This window comes from Eleutherodactylus coqui, chromosome 2 (assembly GCF_035609145.1).
Source record: "Eleutherodactylus coqui strain aEleCoq1 chromosome 2, aEleCoq1.hap1, whole genome shotgun sequence".
Classification (NCBI taxonomy): Eukaryota; Metazoa; Chordata; class Amphibia; order Anura; family Eleutherodactylidae; genus Eleutherodactylus; species Eleutherodactylus coqui.
Genome location: NC_089838.1, coordinates 1252954 through 1276846, shown reverse-complemented (window position 1 = coordinate 1276846; position 23893 = coordinate 1252954). Strand labels below are relative to the sequence as shown.

The 23893-nt window shown below is 48.4% G+C and overlaps 1 protein-coding gene across 5 annotated transcripts in view; it reads right to left on the bottom strand.

Annotated features, from left to right (window-relative positions):
* Positions 1-3123: 3123 nt before the first annotated feature.
* LMNTD1 (lamin tail domain containing 1) overlaps positions 3124-23893 on the bottom strand; it is a 99972-nt gene continuing 79202 nt past the window's right edge. For 4 of the 5 annotated variants that reach the window (XM_066590145.1, XM_066590148.1, XM_066590146.1 and 1 more), the window contains 9 exons: positions 18229-18347; positions 16191-16402; positions 15823-16018; positions 12973-13159; positions 11703-11822; positions 8049-8242; positions 7803-7975; positions 7449-7537; positions 3124-3342 (listed from right to left, as the gene is read on the bottom strand). In XM_066590145.1, the coding sequence (XP_066446242.1) occupies positions 3202-3342; positions 7449-7537; positions 7803-7975; positions 8049-8242; positions 11703-11822; positions 12973-13159; positions 15823-16018; positions 16191-16402; positions 18229-18347 (1431 nt within the window). In that variant the 3' untranslated portion in view covers positions 3124-3201. The remainder of the gene's footprint in view (positions 3343-7448; positions 7538-7802; positions 7976-8048; positions 8243-11702; positions 11823-12972; positions 13160-15822; positions 16019-16190; positions 16403-18228; positions 18348-23893) is intronic. The other variant, XM_066590147.1, reaches the window with a different exon arrangement.

The window sequence follows — 23893 nt, the reverse complement described above, 5'->3', positions numbered from 1 at the left end:
TAGAGCTGACAGCGGGGTCTGGTGGGGGGATGTCACCAGGTGTAGAGCTGACAATGGGGTCTGGTGGGGGGATGTTACCAGGTGTAACGCTGACAACAGGGTCTGGTAGGGGGATGTCACCAGGTGTAGAGCTGATAACGGGTTCTGGTGTTGGGATTTTACCAGGTGTAGAGCTGACAACGGGGTCTGGCGGTGGGATGTCACCAGGTGTAGAGCCGTCAACAGGGTCTGGTGCGGGGATGTCACCAGATGTAGAGCTGACAACGGGGTCTGGTGGGAGGTTGTCACCAGGTGTAGAGCCGTCAACGGGGTCTGGTGGTGGGATGTCACCAGGTGTAGAGCTGACAACGGGGTCTGGTGGGGGGATGTCACCAGGTGTAGAGCTGACAACAGAGTCTGGCGGTTAGATGCCCCCAGGTGTAGAGCTGACAACGGGGTCTGGTGGGGGGGATGTCACCAGGTGTAGAGCTGACAACGCGGTCCGGTGGGGGGATGTTACCAGGTGTAGAGCTGACAACGGGGTCTGGCAGGGGTTATGTCACCAGGTGTAGAGCTGAAAACAGGGTCTGGTGAGGGGATGTCACCAGGTGTACAGCTGACATCAGGGTCTGGTGGGGGATGTCATCAGGTGTAGAGCTGACATCAGGGTCTGGTGGGGGGATGTCACCAGGTGAAGAGCTAACAACGGGGTCTGGTGGGGGGGATGTCACCAGGTGTAGAACCGTCAACCGGGTCTGGTGGGGGGATGTCACCAGGTGTAGAGCTGAAAACAGGGTCTGGTGAGGGGATGTCACCAGGTGTAAAGCTGACCACGGGGTCTGGTGGGGTGATGTCATCAGGTGTAGAACTGACATCAGGGTCTGGTGGGGGGATGTTACCAGGTGTAGAGCTGACAACGGGGTCTGGTGGTGGGATGTCACCTGGTGTAGAGCTGACAACGGGGTCTGGTGGGGGGATGGCACCAGCTGTAGAGCTGACAACTGGGTCTGGTGAGGGGATGTCACCAGGTGTAGAGCTGATAACTTGGTCTGGCAGGGCGATGTCACCAGGTGTAGGGCTGACAACGGGGTCTTGTGGGGGGATGGCACCAGGTGTAGAGCTGACAACAGGGGCTGGTGGAGGGATGGCACCAGGTGTAGAGCTGACGACGGGGTCTGGCGGGGGGATGTCACCAGGTGTAGAGCTGACAACGGGGTCTGATGGGGGGATGTCACCAGGTGTAGAGCTGACAACGGGGTCTGATGGGAGGATGTCACCAGGTGTAGAGCTGACAACGGGGGTCTGGTGGTGGGATGTCACCAGGTGTAGAGCTGACGACGGGGTCTGGCGGGGGGATGTCACCAGGTGTAGAGCTGACAACGGGGTCTGATGGGGGGATGTCACCAGGTGTAGAGCTGACAATGGGGTCTGATGGGGGGATGTCACCAGGTGTAGAGCTGACAACGGGGTCTGATGGGGGGATGTCACCAGGTGTAGAGCTGACAACGGGGTCTGGTGGGGGGATGTCACCAACCAATCAGTACGGACATTGCAGCTTCTGGACCTTCCAGAGTCCACTGTTGGCCATGTTATTGGGAGATGGAAGCCCTCCGGTGTGTGCGGTGCCACCACGTTCAGGGAGACTTCGTAAACTGACAGAATGTGGACAGCGAAGCCTTGTAGGAGCTGTGAAGACATCACACACATTGTCTGCCCTCGCTCAGGGGGTCTCACAGGCTGTTGGGACATCCATTAGCACCAGAACTCTCCGTAGGGAACGGCATGTGAAGGGTTACCATGGACGAGCGGCTGCACAAAACATCACAGCAGTGACTGCACAGCGGCGCCTGCGATGGGGCTCGGAGCGACGGACTGTAAGTGAGTGGAAGCAAGTGTTGTGGATGAATCACAGGACCCAATCTTCTGGTTGGAATGCGGCACTTGGGTCTGGCGGTTGCCTGGAGAGCGGTTTCTATGTGACTGCATCGTCCCAACAGTGAGGTCTCGAGGAGGTTCTGTTATGGTGTTGGGGGTTTTCTGCTGGGAAGGATGAGGACCACTGGTTATAGTGAGGTCCACCCTCACCAACGGGTACAGAGATATTCTGGTCAATGCGGCATCACCTACCCGTGGCCATACTTGGGTGCAGCTCCGTGTCTCTACAAATGTGGATACAATTACATTTCACCCCCTTCTATGTGCATCCCAATACTTCTGTCAGCAGGGTGTATATCAGGGGTGTCAAACTCATTGTCACCGAGGGCCACATCGGGCTTATGGTGACCTTCAAAGGGCCGGTTGTAAGACAGTATAGTAAGGACTCGTTCACACCAGCGTATTTGCATACATAATATGCAGTGAATAGAAGCCATTGCTGTCAGTGAGTCATTCACATGATGTATATTGTCACACAGCAGGACCTATATTGTTACATACTGCACCCCGATAGGCCATTGGAGTGAACGGGCCGCGCAAATACCTGGTGAATGCGCAGGAAGCCTATGTATTCTCTTTATATATGCGCACCATCTCAGGGGCCCATCTGCGTTCTTTCTTACATACGCAAATATGCGGGCATAAGCGATTATCGATTGTGCAAATACGCAGCGTATCTGTGCGACCGAAATACGATTACACCCGTGTGAACGAGCCCTAATAGTGACCCCTATAGTGGTCGCAGTAAAAATATTGACCCCCCCACAGAGGCCCCAGTAGTGATAGCGACATAGTAATATATACCCCCTCTCTAGTAATAACCCCTCAGCAACATCATCCCCAGCAGCAGTAATATTAACCCTCCCCCAACCCATATACTTACCTGCTCCCTGCAATCAGCGCTGCTCTCCTTCTGCTCGCGCTGAGCTCGGCTACACACTGACGTCAGTGTGTGCGCCCGACACGCTTCCTCCCTGAGTCCTCTCCTGTGGAACTGAAGAGCAGGGGACTCAGGGGAGGAGGATCCCAGCTGCACACTGACGTCAGTGTGTGTGCCGGGATCAGCAGTAACAGGGGGGAGCTGCGGCACCCCAGCTAGTAATCGCTACAGTGGTGAGCGGCGTCGGTACGCCGCGGGCTACATAACACGAGGCAGTGGGCCTTGTGTTTGACACACATGATGTATATGAAGTCACTGCGTACAGGACGTTGGGTCTACAAGGGACATTCCCTTTAATGCATCGGTATATATAGAACGGTACATGAACCTTCTCTTGTGCTGTAGCATCAGACGCTGGACAGGATTGTGGGGGCGAGAGACACGTGGCTCGCCAGTCGGATGTTATAGGAGGAGTTAGCCAAGTATTTCTGCAGGACGGACCCCGGAGGCGATGAATATCCCAGGTACAGGACTCCTCTGGAATTGGGCTGCAAGAGAAAGAGCAACACATCAGCGTGACGCCAGTGACCGATCCGACACAGGCCGGCTTCCATCTACTGAGGGGGTGCAGCCTGGAGCCCGGATGATACATGGGGGGCAGTAATCACACCACATCAGCGTGACGCCAGTGACCGATCCGACACAGGCCGGCTTCCATCTACTGAGGGGGTGCAGCCTGGAGCCCGGATGATACATGGGGGGCAGTAATCACACCACATCAGCGTGACGCCAGTGACCGATCCGACACAGGCCGGCTTCCATCTACTGAGGGGGTGGAGCCTGGAGCCCGGATGATACATGGGGGTCAGTAATCGCACCACATCAGCGTGACGCCAGTGACTGATCCGACACAGGCCGGCTTCCATCTACTGAGGGGGTGCAGCCTGGAGCCCGGATGATACATGGGGGTCAGTAATCACACCACAATCCTGATTGATCTACGGCATCCAGATCCCCGGGACGTGGGAGGGGGATGCGGCTTCAGAAGTTGGAAATGGAGGTTCTGTACCGCAAAGTGCGTAACGCTGTCCGATGCTGCGCAGAGACGGAGGAGGAGCTTCCAGGCAGAAGTCTTAGGGCCAATGTCCACGGGCGGATGTTATTAGCGGAATCCGCGTGGATTTGACCGCCCCTAGACATGAATGGAGCTCCAGCGATGGATTTTATGGTATTTATTTACTATCCGCGCCGATCTAAGATCGCAGCATGCTCCGTTTTATTGTGGATTCCAGGCGGATCTTGCACCATTGAAGTCTATGGGAGTCGCAGATCCGCGGCGATCCGCACACACATTTAAATACATTTTCGGATCACAGGCGCGGATTTGAAGCCTGGTAGGTGGGAAAAGGGGATTTCTCAGAAACATCTGTCGGCCATTTTGTTTTTCATTAATTTCCGTGCGGAATCGCAATTCAAATCAGCGTCCACCAGTGCGGAAAAAACAGAATCCGCGACCACCCGCAATTAATCTGAGGCTCAGATCCGCAGCGGCGCACTGCGTGCCGCGGACATGAGGCCTCAGAGCCCCGCCTTAACAGACGGACATCTATTAGATCCCCATCAGCGATGTGCCGTCCTCCTGGACAGGAGGGCATACACTGAGGTGCCACGAGTAGGTGGATGATGAAGGGGCCTTACTGCAGGTGATCGGGGCATCTGTTACCACCACAACACCGGGCACAGCGCCTCACCTGCTACCCGGAGCCTAGAGGGCTGGCACCGGGCGTCCGATGAGTCACAGTACCGGCTGTTTCAGGCTGGTGGTTGGGTTCCCATGTGGCCCAGACCCCATGTAGCCGCGGTGCAGGCTGGTGGTGGCTCCATACCGGGCGGTGCTCTCAGGGCATGGGTTGGGTCCACTGGTCCGCCTAAACACGTCACTGACCGCTTCCCGCTATGTTTCACTGTAGCCCCTTCATGGACTTCATGTCCCCCACAATGATGGGATACTCCAGCAGGATAATGCGCCGAGCCATCGGGCCCAAGTTGTCCAGAACCGGTTGGAGGAGCGTTCTGGAGAGTTCTATGAATGTTTCGGCCGGCACGTTCCCCTGACATGAGCCCGATCCAGCATTTATGGGAAGTGGTGGAGAGGTCCATTCACACCTACAAATACCCCGAGGCTGTGGGGGCATCCAGACGGCACAACATCCTACCAGACGTCTTCTGTCCACTTGTGGAGTCAATGCCACGTCAGGTTGTTGGGCTAGAGGGGTCCTACACAGTACTAGTTCCTGTCCCATGACTTTTGGCACATCAGTGTATTATCCTGCACGCTCTCCAGTTACCAGCTTTCAACAAACTGTGACTGCTACTGCTCTGCCAGTGTGTCAGTCTTCACCGCAGTTCTGGTATTCTATTCAAATCTGGGGAATATTAGAAAGCTTGAAATTAGCGTTGCTGTAGGCTTGATCTCTCTTGGAGAGGGCATGCAGTTCCATCTCTGCACACTAGATGTCCCTGTTGGCATTCAGGAAATCACTTCTGCAGTGGCCCTAATGAGAAGCTGAGGTGTAACTATCGGGGTGTGGAGGCTGTGGCCCTGTAGTCTGAGGGGCCCCAAGGTATTTCTTGCCTTTACACATTGGATGTGCGACCTTTGCTCTTCAGACCACATTTACCCGGGCGAGCGGCGGGCGAGCGCTGAGAGACTTGCATGAACAGCGGACTCACGATGCACAAAGCTGCGCCCTGTACATACAGTCCTGAGGGCATCGTAGGGTAAGGTTTTGCGCCTCCTCGGGGGCCGGCCTCCCCTCACAGTTGCTTTCCGCGCCCGGCGGTAACGGCGTCGATTCTCCTGATTACCATCTTTATCGGCTTCTTTGCAAAAGTTATTACAATCCTGAAAGCGTCTGCAGGTCACAAGCGGAACCAACCTGCAGCACATCGCGCCAGGGCAGATAGAGGCAGGGGGGGCATCACCCCCAGCCTTAATGCTGCCCCTCCCCATCCTGGCAAGAAAACCCAATCATTTTACAAAGCAGCAATACCCAAGATACCAACAGATATGTAACCCCCATAGTAAGTGCCCCCCTTAGTGACCCCCATAGTAAGTACCCCCCTTAGAGGCCTCCATAGTAAATGCCCCCCTTAGTGACCCCCATAGTAAGTGCCCCCCTTAGAGGCCTCCATAGTAAATGCCCCCCTTAGAGGCCTCCATAGTAAATGCCCCCTTAGTAACCCCCATAGTAAATGCCCCCCTTAGTGACCCCCATAGTAAGTGCCCCCCTTAGTGACCCCCATAGTAAATGCCCCCCTTAGTGACCCCCATAGTAAGTGCCCCCCTTAGAGGCCTCCATAGTAAATGCCCCCCTTAGTGACCCCCATAGTAAGTGCCCCCCTTAGAGGCCTCCATAGTAAATGCCCCCCTTAGTGACCCCCATAGTAAGTGCCCCCCTTAGAGGCCTCCATAGTAATGGTAACCCCCTTGCTCACCCCAAGTGACCTTGCTAGTGATCCTAGTAGTAATATTGACCCCCCGGTATTAATAGTGTCCTTTGTAGTGACCCTCGTAGTGGCCCCAGTAGTAACAGTGATCCCCATAGTGGCCCCAGTAGTAACAGTGATCCCCATAGTGGCCCCTGTAGTATCAGTGACCCCCATAGTGGCCCCTGTAGTATCAGTGACCCTCATAGTGGCCCCTGTAGTATCAGTGACCCTCATAGTGGCCCCTGTAGTATCAGTGACCCCCATAGTGGCCCCTGTAGTATCAGTGACCCTCATAGTGGCCCCTGTAGTATTAGTGACCCCCATAGTGGCCCCTGTAGTATCAGTGACCAGTAAGGAATAAATAGCAGCCGGCTGGCACCCTAGTGCCACCCCCTGAGGTCCTGCAGTCTCAGGTGGCCTCATGGAAGGGGTGCCCCTGCCCACAGGATGAACCTACTCTACGCGTATGATACTAAGGGGGGGGGGATAGGCAGGGGGTCAGTGTGGCTGTTACCCAAATGCTCTCCTAGACCAGAGCCGGCCTTTAAGGGAACATGGGTACATATATACACCCCATGCAGATGTTGCTCCTAGGTAACCATGGTAATTGGCAGCTTTATAACAAGAAACATCATTATAAGGGAGCAAACTGTAAAATCAGCCATCAGGAGCCAATAGTAATTAATGCCGCAGTCAGTCTGGGTGGTACAGTACATTCAAGGGGTTGTTCAGCTGTAAACTACTCATGGCCTGTCCTCAGGACCAGTCATCAACAGTAGATGGACACAGGCCATTGTCAGAGCACCTTAGTAATCAGCTGTTTGCCAGGCCAGCACACTCATAAACTGAACTGAACTCTGCAAGAAGCAGACAGCTCCATTTTTAGTGTAGTGGCCAGACTTGGTATTACAGGCCAAGTTCCCATTCAAATGAATTGAAACTTTGCCTGTAGTACCAAGCCTGGCCACAACAGTAAGAACGTAGCTGTCTGCTTCCTTTAGAAATCAGCTCAGAGCACAAGCACAGGGGGTCCCAGGCGACAGACTACCGCTAGTCTACTACTGAGGACTTATCCTGAGGATAGGAAACCAACAGTTTATACCTGGACAGCATTACAGATGTCCCCCCAGCCCTGGTCCACAGTGGAAAGCTGACGTCTTACCCCTGCTGAACGGACGGGCCCGCGGTAGTTCTTGCGCCTTCGGTGTCCATTTGGATCTTTGCTATTTCTCTGCCCCGTGCTCAGGACATCTGCCGGACAAAATGGGGGCATTCCCATTAACAATTCATCATGGCGTCCTCCTCTTCGTAAGCCGTAGTGTGACATACAAAGACAAGTATCCATGAGGGTGTACATTGTGGCCCTCCACTTCAGTGCTAAAGCATGCGAAGCAATCGGTCTGGAGTACGGCGGGATTCATCCCCAGCACTGGCGGGGGGCAGCTTGCTGCTGGAGAAACCTTCTCAGCCTTGATTTTGATAGAATTAGGCCATCAGTGTAATTCTTGTTCCTTACCTGCAGAGGGAGCTGCATTAGCAGTGTGAGACCTCGTCTGGCGACACAAGCCATTTCCATCCCTTCCCAACAACAGGAGGCGGTCGGGGCTGAAGTCAGGGTGGGTGGGAGATCCGGTACTCTGCGCCCATGGACTGCATGTAGCTGGAAGGACGACGGCCGGGATCTTCTCTCTGTAGAAGAATAACACTTCTGTCACTATACGAGGTTCCGCAGCAGCTGAGGAAGCACAGGGGAGCATTCTACCTTCTCAGTAGACGCGGCACTTTCTCCAGTTTACCATAAACCGGTGGCGACTTTGGTGTCCGGCGTCTTCCGTCCTTCGTGGCCTCCACCTCCGCTGGCTCTGACAAAGGGGTTTTAGGTTCAGATTTGACGATTTCGTATTTTTCCAATGATTTTCTTGTTTTGTCCTTGAGAGGTGTGAACCAAGCCAGCGCCTACACATCACGCAGGAAAGGGGAATACACCTTATCAATAGATTCCTTCCAACTTGGGTAAAGGTCTGGGCCCTCTGTTCATGGGCCACGCATGCGGGCGCATAACAAAAGGGGCGCAGATAGACCTGGACTAGCAGAAGGACCCATGGGGCCTCTATCACCTGTAGGACCGAGGCCGGTCTCCAACACCCACCTCTTGTCTACACCGACTCCTCTGACCCACCACACCCTGGCAGACAGTCACTATTGATATGGGTAGTCTGTACTGCTCAGTAAAATGAAGAGGGGGGGGGGTAGTGAAAACTTTTCTGTGACCCTTTACAGATGACACATTCATGGGCGCTCTCCATTAGGTCTACAGCTGGATGATTTCTGAAACTCCCAAAGAACTCATAGGACGGCCAATGTCTGGTGAGCACAGTAGGAGGTCCGGATCCCAGAGAGGCATTGGACGGTGCCTCCCTCACAGTAATAGTGCCCCTCAGTGCCTCCCTCACAGTAATAGTGCCCCTCAGTGACTCCCTCACAGTAATAGTATCTCTCAGTATACCCTGCACATTAGTAGTGCCCCTCAGTGCCTCCCTCACAGTAATAGTGCCCTTCAGTGACCCCTTCACATTATTAGTACCCCTCAGTGCCTCCCTCACAGTAATAGTGTCCCTCAGTGCCTCCCTCACATTAATAGTGCCCTTCAGTGACCCCTTCACATTATTAGTGCCCCTCAGTGCCTCCCTCACAGTAATAGTGCCCCTCAGTGACCCCCTCACAGTAATAGTGCCCCTTAGTGACCCCCTCACAGTAATAGTGCCCCTCAGTGACTCCCTCACAGTAATAGTGCCCCTCAGTGACCCCTCACAGTAATAGTGTCCCTCAGTGCCTCCCTCACAGTAATAGTGCCCCTCAGTGGCCCCTCACAGTAATAGTGTCCCTCAGTGCCTCCCTCACATTAATAGTGCCTCTCAGTGACCCCTCACAGTAATAGTATCTCTCAGTATACCCTGCACATTAGTAGTGCCCCTCAGTGCCTCCCTCACAGTAATAGTGCCCTTCAGTGACCCCTTCACATTATTAGTGCCCCTCAGTGACTCCCTCACAGTCATAGTGCCCCTCAGTGGCTCCCTCACAGTAATAGTGGCCCTCAGTGGCCCTTCACAGTAATAGTGCCCCTCAGTGGCCCCTCACAGTAATAGTGCCCCTCAGTGCCTCCCTCACAGTAATAGTGCCTCTCAGTGACCCCTCACAGTAATAGTATCCCTCAGTAAACCCTGCACATTAGTAGTGCCCCTCAGTGCCTCCCTCACAGTAATAGTGCCCCTCAGTGCCTCCCTCACAGTAATAGTGCCACTCAGTGCCTCCCTCACAGTAATAGTGCCCCTCAGTGCCTCCCTCACAGTAATAGTGCCCCTCAGTGCCTCCCTCACAGTAATAGTGCCCCTCAGTGCCTCCCTCACAGTAATAGTGTCCCTCAGTGCCTCCCTCACAGTAATAGTGTCCCTCAGTGCCTCCCTAACAGTAATAGTGCCCCTCAGTGCCTCCCTCACAGTAATAGTGCCCTTCAGTAAAATCCTCACAGTAATAATGCCCCTCAGTGATCCCCTCACATTAGTAATAGTGCCCCTCAGTGACTCCCTTACAGTAATAGTGCCCCTCAGTGACTCCCTCACAGTAATAGTGCCCCTCAGTGCCTCCCTCACAGTAATAGTGCCCCTCAGTAAAATCCTCACAGTAATAATGCCCCTCAGTGATCCCCTCACATTAGTACTAGTGCCCCTCAGTGACTCCCTTACAGTAATAGTGCCCCTCAGTGACTCCCTCACAGTAATAGTGCCCCTCAGTGACTCCCTCACAGTAATAGTGCCCCTCAGTGACTCCCTCACAGTATGTGTCCCTCAGTGACCCCCTCACAGTAATAGTGCCCCTCAGTGACTCCTTCACAGTAATAGTGCCCCTCAGTGACTCCTTCACAGTAATAGTGCCCCTCAGTGATCCCCTCACATTAGTAATAGTGCCCCTCAGTGACCCGCTCTCAGTAATAGTGCCCCTCAGTGACTCCCTTACAGTAATAGTGCCCCTCAGTGACTCCCTCACAGTAATAGTGCCCCTCAGTGACTCCCTCACAGTAATAGTGCCCCTCAGTGACTCCTTCACAGTAATAGTGCCCCTCAGTGACTCCCTCACAGTAATAGTGCCCCTCAGTGACTCCTTCACAGTAATAGTGCCCCTCAGTGACTCCCTCACAGTAATAGTGCCCCTCAGTGACTCCCTCACAGTAATAGTGTCCCTCAGTGACCCCCTCACAGTATGTGTCCCTCAGTGACCCCCTCACAGTAATAGTGCCCCTCAGTGACTCCTTCACAGTAATAGTGCCCCTCAGTGACTCCTTCACAGTAATAGTGCCCCTCAGTGATCCCCTCACATTAGTAATAGTGCCCCTCAGTGACCCGCTCACAGTAATAGTGCCCCTCAGTGACCCGCTCACAGTAATAGTGCTCCTCAGTGCCTCCCTCACAGTAATAGTGCCCCTCAGTGCCTCCCTCACAGTAATAGTGCTCCTCAGTGACCCCTCACAGTAATAGTGCCCCTCAGTGCCTACCTTACAGTAATAGTGCCCCTCAGTAAAATCCTCACAGTAATAATGCCCCTCAGTGATCCCCTCACATTAGTAATAGTGCCCCTCAGTGACTCCCTTACAGTAATAGTGCCCCTCAGTGACTCCCTTACAGTAATAGTGCCCCTCAGTGACTCTCTTACAGTAATAGTGCCCTTCAGTGACGCCCTCACAGTAATAGTGCCCCTCAGTGACCCCCTCACAGTAATAGTGCACCTCAGTGACCCCCTCACAGTATTAGTGCCCCTCAGTGACTCCCTTACAGTAATAGTGCACCTCAGTGACCCCCTCACAGTAATAGTGCCCCTCAGTGACTCCCTTACAGTAATAGTGCTCCTCAGTAAAATCCTCACAGTAACAGTGCCCCTCAGTGACCCCCTCACAGTAATAGTGCCCCTCAGTGACCGCTGGCAGTAATAGTGCCCCTCAGTGACCCCCTCACAGTAATAGTGCCCCTCAGTGCCTCCCTCACAGTAATAGTGCCCTCAGTGACCCCTTCACAGTAATAGTGCCCCTCAGTATACCCCTCACGGTAATAGTGCCCCTCAGTAATCCCCTCACAGTAATAGTGCCCCTCAGTGCCTCCCTCACAGTAATAGTGCCCCTCAGTGCCTCCCTCACAGTAATAGTGCCCCTCAGTGCCTCCCTCACAGTAATAGTGCCCCTCAGTAAACCCTTCACAGTAATAGTGCCCCTCAGTGACTCCCTCACAGTATTAGTGTCCTTCAGTGACCCCTCACAGTAATAGTGTCCCTCAGTGACCCCCTCAGTGATACCTATGGCACGTAATGGAGCTGCAAAAATGTCACCCTTCACTTCTTATATAAAGCTGATTAATGTGAAATATCTTACTTGTCCATGTGGGTTACACAATATGGTTGTGCACTTTGGTTCCGTCACAAACTTGTTCTGCTCTTTCCACACGAAGTCAGTGGGAGGTTTATGAGGGACACCGGCCACAGACGCCCAAACCTGGGATCAATATGGAAAAGATGACATCATGTTTGTATTGCTGTCATACATTGTAGTGTTGACTGTTTTTGGTATTAATGGTAGGTCACCATAAAGTATCTTGTATTATGGAAAAAAGGTCCCTCGGATGCTTCTATATGGACAAAACTGACCCCATGAAGGGATAGGAGAGTCATAGATCTGTTCATCTTTTCAACTTTTGTAGGAGAGAATGACACCAAGACCCTTGAGTCAAATCCCACCTTCCTTGTATACTAGCACTGCTTTGACTATGAAGGCGAAGAAGACTTGCAAAGATTGGCTGCGCCTATAGGGGAAGGGAATAGGACAACCACCTTCCCTCGGGCACCATAGAAGGTATAGTAGTTGCTTTTCTGTTATGTTGCCCTTGACCCCTGTATAGTTCTCACCTATGAGACGTTGACTTTCAGAAATGTTGGCCTATCAAGCAGCCTCTTCAACAAAGGCCAGGTTTTCAAAGCAAGATGAACTATAGAGAGGTCAGGGTGTTAAGAGCTGGTCTAAGAAGAGATGTTTCACTCACCTAGTAAGAACTGAAACCAGTTTTTCTTTAATGTCACTAAAGCACTGGCCAACCCATCATTAAGATCTAATAAGATGTGTCCTCGACTCGTACAATTCATCTTCAAAACCCAACTACTAAATAACTTATTCAAAACTAGACAACTGAAAAAAATAATCTCCAAGATGTGACCACTCATCTGCAGTCCAGTAAACTCATCTTAATCCTACTTCACTCAAAAACTCTCCCTTAAGACCTGACCACTGAAGAAGCCTTTATCCAAGGCTAACCACAGAAAAAGCTGTCAAGCTCAGACTGTTAAAGAACTGGTCTTCAAGACTCAACCATTGAGCAAGCCTTCTTCAAGATCAGACAGCTGAAGAACTCATCAACGAGAACTGAACAAGTCTCCTTCAGGGCCTGACAACTGAAGAACAACTCTTCAAGACATGAGCCATGAACAAGCCTTCTTCCATAAGTGACCACTGATGAATTCTTCAAGAGGAGACCACAAAAAGCCTTCTTCAGGACCTGACATTTGAAGAACCTTTCTTGAAGACCTGACTATTGAACAAGTTTTGTTAAAGATGTGACCTCACAACAGGTTTCCCCTTCCCCTTGGCTTACAGTGACTTCACAGCTTGCGAAGACTCTAGATTTTGGTGGAAACCGATAGATGGACACAGGATGTCCACGAATGTTCTGCTGCAGGAGGTAACTGCCAATGTCTTCTTCTTTATCAAGTGATCGGTTAGTGATCCTCACAAAGTGGCCTTCAGGATGAACCTCTGTGATTTCCAGATCTCCAAGGGCACTGAAGGGTTCATAAACATACGAGAGAAGTAAACGTTCACATGTCACAACAAGTAACCCCCATAGCCTGAAAACCTGGAGATTCAACGTATCGTGATGTCATTCTATGCAGTACATGATGTCATCATACACATTGGCCTCAGTTGGGGCCTCATGGAACTTTTCCATCAGGGCTATACCTTTATGCACATAACACGGCTAAAAATAAGTGCACCTCCCTTAGGTTTGCCGTTTCATCTACACCCATGCAAATTACTTAAGAGTCCTTCCATATCGCCCCTCTTAGTCTAGCAATGTGTGATCCCAGCTATACAAAGATGGGGAGACCTGCTGATGGGGGGTGATTGTGTTGGGAGCTGCTGCTCGGTGTTATATATATCAGCCTGAATTATTGAGTAAGTCTGGTTTATGTAACTTCACTCTCAGCACATCCTGACACATAACATGTCTGAGAAAAGCAAAAGTATGTAAAGCCCGGGGCGAGCAGAGACAAAAATATCAATCTGTCTGTTTGCTCAGGAGCAAAGACACCTGGAGGATCAGGCATCTTGCCGACGGACGGGCAGAATGTGAAGGAGCTTCTGCAGAATGTATCACTTATATTTCAGGGATCATTGCTGATCTTTCTTTACGTATTTTTGCTTTAACTGTGGAATACATGGGGCAAAATAAAGGGGCAAAACAGGACTCCTGGCCGGCGTTACTGCACAAAACCACAAATTCCTCCAAGAACAGGAGGTCCTGCACCTGTTCATTCCTCTTCTTCCTTGGAGGCATATCCCTTGGGCCATCTCCTCCTTGTCGGCTTTGTTTTCGAAGAGGCTGTAACCTGTGTAGGTCTATAATACCCCAAAGGACAGGGGATGGAAAGCCCTGGTGGTGTGACCCTGAGGTCAGATCCCCTTCCGTGTCCATTTTGTTTTTGGAGAGGGCGTGACCTATGTAGGTTTATACTGCCCAATAGGAAAGTGGAAGGCAAAACCTACTGATGCCGTGACCCTCAGGGCCGGACGCCCCTACTTGTCTGCTTTGATTTTGGAGTGGGTGTCACCTGTGTAGGTCTGTAATACCCAATAGGAAATAGATGGAAAACCCGAGGGGTGTGAATCTCAGACCAGATCTCCTTCCTTATCCACTTTGATGGTGGAGGGTGCAACTGGTGTAGGTTTATACTACCCAACAGAAAAGGGAATGGCGAAACTCAGAAGTGCTGCGAGCCTTGGGGCCAGATATCACCTTGTTGTCTGCTTTGTTTTTGGAGAAGGTATGACCTGTGTAGGATTATATTACCCCAATAGGGATGGGGACAGTGAAACCTCATGGTGGTGGGACCCTTGGACCGCCTACCCCTCCTTGTCCACTCTGTTTCTGGACAGGGTGCAGCCTGCGTAAGGGTCCTTTTACAGGGGCCGAACGTTCGCTTTTTCTACGTCATTCAGTGTCTGCATGCATGAAGCTGAATGACAGATCGGTCCGTGTAAACAGACAGGCTTTCATCTATGAACGACTGCCGGCTTACTGTGAATGGAGGCGGGTTGGAACGATCTCCGGCGCACTCCGCCTCCATTCATTCAGCGATGCTCGTTCCTGTGTGAAAGCTCGGGAATGATTGGCGCTGGGACGACCCTTCGGGCATCTGTGCCCAACAGATTATCCTGTGTAAAAGGGCTCCCAAGTCTTTAATACCCAATGGGAAACGGGATGGAAAAACCTTGAGAAGACAGGAGAGTGAAGTCCTAGGACCTTGGCTGCGACGAATGTCAACAGGTATAAAAAAATAAATGACAGAAAGCGGCCATATAGTCCCTGAGACACGAGGCGGGTCTGAACGCCACTTATCCTTCAACATGCAGACAGGCCGGCGGGTGTGAGTGGCTTCTCATCAGTGTCCTCCATATCCGTTACTTGCTCCTCCATATAGCAGCCGGGCTGTCTGCATGTTGAGGGATAAGAGGTGTTCTCGCCGCCCTCGTGTCTCAGGGACTATATGGCCGCTTTCTGTGATTTATTTTTTTGTCTTTTATATTTCCTTTCTGCGATTTTCAACAGGTACAAGCATCAAAAACATTGCTCAACCGACTGTTTCATTTGGGGGTTCCACCAATAGGCTCCATAGTCCAAGAAAGGCAATAGGACGGTCTGTTGGTCTCTCAAGTGGCCGGGTTTTGGGGCGCTTAACAGTTAACCAACTGGACATTCCTTGCCTATAACTTGAGAAATCTCCGAAAGTGAGTTAGGGTGACAGACGTTTATGGTGAGTCAAGGGCCATCAAATCAACAAATGCCAACTGGTAATCAAATCTATAATCTAAAATCCAAGTAATGGAAAATCTATGAACCCAATATTTTTCCCAGAAGAGACGGAAAGAGAAGGGTCTACCAAATTGACACAACCTGAACCTCAAAGTGGTGGGATACTCTTCTGGTCATGGTGGCATCTTCTAACCAAGAAACACCAAATCAGAGTTTTGGTGGGCAGGTCTAAGGCATTTACTTGGACACACGCAATCGAGCAATGGTGGACGTACCATAAAGACAACACCTGTAGCTGCTATGGGGTCCAGTTAAGGTTTCCTCATCCAGGTAATCACACATTGAACTCATTGAGGCTACGATTTAGAGACTTTCGATGAGCATTGATGACGTGTCCGATGGTGAACTGACCTGGATACAGCTGCTTTGGTGCCACTACCAGTCATGGAAGAAGTACTGGTAAGGACTTCAGGGTCCGCAGTGTTTTCCATCATGGAGGCTAAAGAGCATTGTCTTTTGCTATTGTCGGAAGCGATGACACTCAAGATGGGTGCAGTGGACGGCCTCATCACTGGCTCACTGCGCTGACCTTCATCTTCTAGTAGATCTAAAAAGACGTTTACAAAGAGGCAATGTTCAGTTTGGTTTGTGATAATTTGACTGCTAGGTGGCGCTGCTGCATTGCTGATATTGATCTATGACCAGCATACAACAGTCCTGTTACTTGCACAGCCCATATCTTCCTGATCAGTGACCCACCATGGACACAAACGTCTTACCAGGTTTTCCCTCTTCTGATGAAATGTTGTGGTCTGACGCATCTGGGACGCTAGACACCATACTGGAACGTGATGGGGTTAATTTGGGCGCAAGATCACTGGTGTTGGTGTAGTCAGATAGCGGGCTGAAGACCGGTGACTGAAAAGGTTCTGCTAATAAATGTGAGGGAGACGTCGGGGTGTGGAGAGCGTGCAGCGAGCCGCCGGTCATCCTGCATGGAAGAGAGAGACCGTTAGTGGACACAATGATGGCAGAGCCCCGGGCGGCCATGCGAGGAGTCAGTTACTCTTCTTCCTCCCACCATATAACCTCGCAGTGCTCTGTCTGATACATTTGGCCACTCATATCTACACTCAGTGGCCCCTGCATTACAGACCCCCATCAGTAGCCCATTAGAGCTCTTTCGGCATTCAGATCCGCGGCAATTTGTCGTGGCGTAAACTTAACCAGATGATTAAATCATCCTGCAGGAATACCGGCCCCTGCGGACAGCAAGCTTCTTGTAGATGGCGGTGCTGACGTGTTCTGACCGGCTGACGGGAAGGGGTCAGCGATTCATGCTGCTTGCACCAAATTCTGACCTCCCATCAGCAACAGAGATCAGGCTCCATCTGACCAGGGGATGTTTTTCCGTTGCTCAGTGACACAAGTTCTTCCCCCCGGAGTCTCCCCTTTCTGTTTCTCTAAGATGCAATGATGCTGGAACTGGTCGCCCGCTGTTATACCATCCGTGCGGAGGAGCGGTATACTGTACGTTCGGACACGTTAGTTGGAGCTCCAGCGTTGTATTCAGCTGACTGTGCAGCCTGTTGGTCAGAACGATTCCTGACATCCTCCTCCGACCCCTTTCAGTGATGAGTTGTTTCCATCCGCAGGATCTCGCTTCTTTGGATGGTTGCTTTTCTTGATCGCGCCATTCTCAGTATACTCTCCACACCGTTACATGGGAACCCCCACGCGACTGACAGTGAAGCGCTGGCCTCTGACCGGCCTCGGTGGAAGTCACTCCGAGTTGTTACCGTCTGCAGGATCCCTTTTCGCTGGATGTTTTCCTCAATCACGCCATTCTCTGTATACTCTCCACACCGTTACATGATAAACCCCCCGCGGTTGGCGCTGAGACCCCGGCTAGTCTAGCTCCGATGACCGGCTTCACTGGAAGTCGCTCCGATCGCTGGATCTTCCATCTAATGTGGATTCACACTGAAACTGATCCACGGAAAACTTGTCACGTGACTTTATACGGCGCTCTGGCGTCACGGGGAGAATTACCGTACAGGGGGCGCCAATCATGAAAGGAACAGGAGCTCTAACAAAGTGGTCATTCAGCGTATGTACTTATTGCTCCCTCATTATCTGTCCGCCTCACCCTTTATATAAGCCCAGCATTTAGATATAAGGGTGGAGGGATTACACATCAACATGAATCCACCCTAAACCGACCGCACACAAAGGGGAATGAAATTCATCCACCTCCATGCTCTCAAATGATGCTGAACCAGCAGAGGGCGACACTGAGATGTGAACTTCTGAAGACAGCTCTGGATGTGAGTAGAGCATAAGATCCACCTATCCCAGGTGAGGCAGAGCAGCTCAGTGTCAGAGATAGAGTTACCGGTAAAGAGAGAGGAGATGAGTTTACAGACCATAGAGAACATGCCAACTTAAAGGGGTCGTTCACTCTAAACAGTCTCTTTAGGTGTCCTCTACCAGTAACCTGGTCACAGATGGTGGGACCACCTGATGGTGGCACCCCCAGCGATCAACTGTAACCTGGAGTTCAACATTGCAGCAAGTCTTCAATCTCCACCACAGGCTACATGAGGCATTTCAAAGTCCTCATTGCAGTCAATGACATGCTGGGTACAATACCCCACACAACCTGTGGATGGGGATGGCGCCCAAGCCTGGACAAGCTGTACAGTATGAATCTCTGAGCCCAAATACAGACCTCAATACTGGATCCTACACATATCACCTATAGCAGAGGACTACCCGGATCTCTGATAGGAGGCACTTGGCTTCGGGATCACTTACTGCTGTTCTTCTTCCTCCAGCATGGAATTCAGGGCATCCAGCTCGTTCCTCAGGGATACGTTGGTTTCTTCGAAGGTATTCAGCTCCTTTATTTTGGCCAAGAGAAGATCCTGCAGCTCCTGGAAATACAGAAGATATCAGGGTCATCATGGGGAGGTCTTCATCTACGGCAGACAGACAGGAGACAGACAGACAGACAGACAGACAGACAGACAGACAGACAGATAGATAGATAGATAGATAGATAGATAGATAGATAGGAGATAGATAGATAGATAGGAGATAGATAGATAGGAGATAGATAGATAGATAGGAGATAGATAGATAGGAGATAGATAGATGATAGATAGATAGGAGATAGATAGATAGGAGACAGATAGATAGGAGATAGATAGATAGATAGATAGATAGATAGATAGATAGATAGATAGATAGATAGATAGGAGATAGATAGATAGATAGATAGATGGATAGATAGATAGGAGATAGATAGATAGATAGGAGATAGATAGATAGGAGATAGATAGATAGATAGGAGATAGGAAATAGATAGGAGATAGATAGGAGATAGATAGATAGATAGATAGGAGATGGATAGATAGGAGATAGATAGATAGGAGATAGATAGATAGATAGATATGAGATAGATAGATAGATATGACATAGATAGATAGGAGATAGATAGGAGATAGATAGGAGATAGATAGATATGAGATAGATAGATAGATATGACATAGATAGATAGGAGATAGATAGGGAGATAGATAGGAGATAGATAGGGAGATAGATAGGAGATAGATAGATAGGAGATAGATAGATAGATAGATATGACATAGATAGATAGGAGATAGATAGGAGATAGATAGATAGATAGATAGATATGAGATAGATAGGAGATAGATAGATGATAGTAGGATAGATAGATAGATAGGACATAGATAGATAGGAGATAGATATGAGATAGATATGAGATAGATAGATAGATAGATATGAGATAGATAGATGGAGAGATATGAGATGGATGGAGAGATATGAGATGGATGGAGAGATATGAGATGGATGGAGAGATATGAGATGGATGGAGAGATATGAGATGGATGGAGAGATATGAGATAGATGGAGAGATATGAGATAGATGGAGAGATATGAGATAGATGGAGAGATATGAGATAGATGGAGAGATAGGAGATAGATAGATTAGGAGATAGATAGATAGATAAATATGAGATAGATAGATAGATAAATAGATATGAGATAGATAGGAGATAGATAGATAGATAGATAGATAGATAGATAGATAGATAGATAGATAGATAGATAGATAGATAGATAGAGAGGAGATAGATAGACAGGAGACAGATAGATAGATAGATAGACAGGAGACAGATAGATAGGAGACAGGAGACAGATAGATGATAGATAGACAGGAGACAGATAGACAGGAAACAGATAGATAGATAGATAGATGGATAGATAGATAGATATGAGATAGATACAGAGATAGATAGATGATAGATAGACAGGAGACAGATTGACAGGAGACAGATAGGAGATAGATAGATAGATAGATAGATCAGAGATAGATAGATCAGAGATAGATAGATAGGAGATAGATAGATAGATAGGAGATAGATAGATAGATAGGAGATAGATAGATAGATAGGAGATAGATAGATAGGAGATAGATAGATAGGAGATAGATAGATAGATAGGAGATAGATAGATAGATAGGAGATAGATAGATAGATAGGAGATAGATAGATAGATAGGAGATAGATAGATAGATAGGAGATAGATAGATAGGAGATAGATAGATAGGAGATAGATAGATAGATAGGAGATAGATAGATAGATAGGAGATAGATAGATAGATAGGAGATAGATAGATAGGAGATAGATAGATAGGAGATAGATAGATAGGAGATAGATAGATAGGAGATAGATAGATAGGAGATAGATAGATAGGAGATAGATAGATAGGAGATAGATAGATAGGAGATAGATAGATAGGAGATAGATAGATAGGAGATAGATAGATAGATAGGAGATAGATAGATAGGAGATAGATAGATAGGAGATAGATAGATAGGAGATAGATAGATAGGAGATAGATAGATAGGAGATAGATAGATAGGAGATAGATAGATAGGAGATAGATAGATAGATAGGAGATAGATAGATAGGAGATAGATAGATAGATAGGAGATAGATAGATAGATAGGAGATAGATAGATAGATAGATAGGAGATAGATAGATAGGAGATAGATAGATAGGAGATAGATAGATAGGAGATAGATAGATAGGAGATAGATAGATAGGAGATAGATAGATAGGAGATAGATAGATAGGAGATAGATAGATAGGAGATAGATAGATAGGAGAAAGATAGATAGATAGGAGATAGATAGATAGGAGATAGATAGATAGGAGATAGATAGATAGGAGATAGATAGATAGATAGGAGATAGATAGATAGGAGATAGATAGATAGATAGGAGATAGATAGATAGGAGATAGATAGATAGATAGATAGGAGATAGATAGATAGGAGATAGATAGATAGGAGATAGATAGATAGATAGGAGATAGATAGATAGATAGGAGATAGATAGATAGATAGGAGATAGATAGATAGATAGGAGATAGATAGATAGATAGGAGATAGATAGATAGGAGATAGATAGATAGGAGATAGATAGATAGGAGATAGATAGATAGGAGATAGATAGATAGGAGATAGATAGATAGGAGATAGATAGATAGGAGATAGATAGATAGGAGATAGATAGATAGGAGATAGATAGATAGGAGATAGATAGATAGGAGATAGATAGATAGGAGATAGATAGATAGGAGATAGATAGATAGGAGATAGATAGATAGGAGATAGATAGATAGATAGGAGATAGATAGATAGGAGATGGATAGATAGGAGATAGGTAGGAGATAGATAGATAGATAGGAGATAGATAGAGAGATAGATATGAGATAGATAGAGAGATAGATATGAGATAGATAGAGAGATAGGAGATAGATAGATAGATAGATAGATAGATAGATAGATAGATAGATAGGAGATAGATAGATAGATAGATAGATAGATAGATAGATAGATAGATAGATAGATAGATAGATAGATAGATAGATAGATAGATAGATAGATAGGAGATAGATAGAGATAGATAGATAGATAGATAGATAGATAGATAGATAGATAGATAGATAGATAGGAGATAGATAGATAGATAGATAGATAGATATGAGATAGATAGATAGATAGATATGAGATAGATAGATAGATAGATATGAGATAGATAGATAGATAGGAGATAGATAGATAGATAGGAGATAGATAGATAGATAGATAGATAGATATGAGATAGATAGATAGATAGATAGATATGAGATAGATGATAGATAGATAGATAGATATGAGATAGATAGATAGGAGATAGATAGATAGATAGATAGATAGATAGATAGATAGATAGGAGATAGATAGATAGATAGGAGATAGATAGATAGATAGATAGATAGATAGATAGATAGGAGATAGATAGATAGATAGGAGATAGATAGATAGGAGATAGATAGATAGATAGATAGATAGATAGATAGGAGATAGATAGATAGATAGATAGGAGATAGATAGATAGATAGATAGATAGATAGATATGAGATAGATAGATAGATAGATATGAGATAGATAGATAGATAGATATGAGATAGATAGATAGATAGATATGAGATAGATAGATAGATAGGAGATAGATAGATAGATAGGAGATAGATAGATAGGAGATAGATAGATAGATAGATAGAACATAGATAGATAGGAGATAGATAGATAGGAGATAGATAGATAGGAGATAGATAGATAGGAGATAGATAGATAGGAGATAGATAGGAGATAGATAGATAGAAGATAGATAGATAGGAGATAGATAGGAGATAGATAGATAGATAGATAGATATGAGATAGATAGATAGGAGATAGATAGATAGGCGATAGATAGATAGATAGATAGATAGGAGATAGATAGGAGATAGATAGATAGGAGATAGATAGATAGATAGATATAAAATATCCTGTCTGACAAGAAGCTTTCTAGGAACATTTTGTCTCCATTAGGGGAACGTTCCGCCATTACCGCCCCCCCCCCCCCCCCCCCGGCCGCTGATTGTAATGATCTGCGTTCAAGGACTTTGCTGAGCAGCAATAAGAACTCTAATTGAACCTCAGACAATTTCTTTTGTAAGTCTGCGGCGCGGCGGACGCATCATGTGACCTCGGCCAATAACTGGATCCGCTCCAGAATGCTCGATCTTTCCTCTCGAGAAAAACAATTAGGGGCGACAGAATGGAGACGGAATTACTGCGCCGCGTGATTTACAGCATAACGAGCGCACAATTATCTGCCGCGCCGAACACCGCCACATCATTACCTAGAAATGACCCGACTATCACCCTCCCCGAGACATGAGGCTCATCAGGAAAATGATGGTGCGTTCAGGACCACACCTGCGGTCTCATTTACTGAGCAGCTGAATGCAATCTATCTCTCCCTGTTATCAGCCATTCAGGGTGATTGTAGTGTTCTTCAATGACATGAGTGCAGAAACCTCCCGGGCCCCCCTGTAATCACTGCTTTATGTCTGCAGTACGGATATAACCTCCTCATATATGCCTGATATCAGACGCTCCTCTTATAACACCCCGGCACTATTATAAGCCCCCCCTCTCCAGGGTTAGAAGCCCTTTAGATCTGAAGTGAAAATCTAGTTTGGGGCCACTTTAGTGTATTTGGGAATTATTATTAAATATATACTATATATACAGCCTGAATGCTGCCACACAGTGCTGAATAACATCTAGATACAATGACCCCATAATAAAGCTATACAATGCCGGAATAATACCCCCATATGGTGTTTAATGCCTCCTGTACGAGCGCACAGTGCCTACCGCTTATCACCATATACCCCACACAATGCTGCCAGTCAGGGTAAACATACTACTGCCATATAACCCCAAATACACTACCTAAAAGCGGCCAGCCCAGAGTGCCCACATAACACCGCCATCTCCTTCTCACCCCGTATTACATCCAATGTAAAAATAATTAATACTACCAGTAGAGAGGAGCGTTGGACCAGACTGTTAGGGGGTGTTAGGACCAGTGGATGGGGGCACACAAGGTGACCGGGCTCAGGACGCCCCTACAGACCACCAGTAGAGAGGAGCATCTGACCAGACTGTTAAGGGGTGTTGGGACCAGTGGATGGGGGCACACAAGGTGACCGGGCTCAGGACGCCCTCTACAGACCACCAGTAGAGAGGAGCGTCTGACCAGACTGTTAGAAGGTGTTGGGACCAGTGGATGGGGGCACACAAGGTGACTGGGCTCAGGACGCCCCCTACAGACCACTAGTAGAGGGGAGCATCTGACCAGACTGTTAGGAGGTGTTGGGACCAGTGGATGGGGGCACACAAGGTGACTGGGCTCAGGACGCCCCCTACAGACCACTAGTAGAGGGGAGCATCTGACCAGACTGTTAGGAGGTGTTGGGACCAGTGGATGAGGGCACACAAGGTGACCGGGCTCAGGACGCCCCCTACAGACCACCAGTAGAGAGGAGCGTCTGACCAGACTGTTAGGAGGT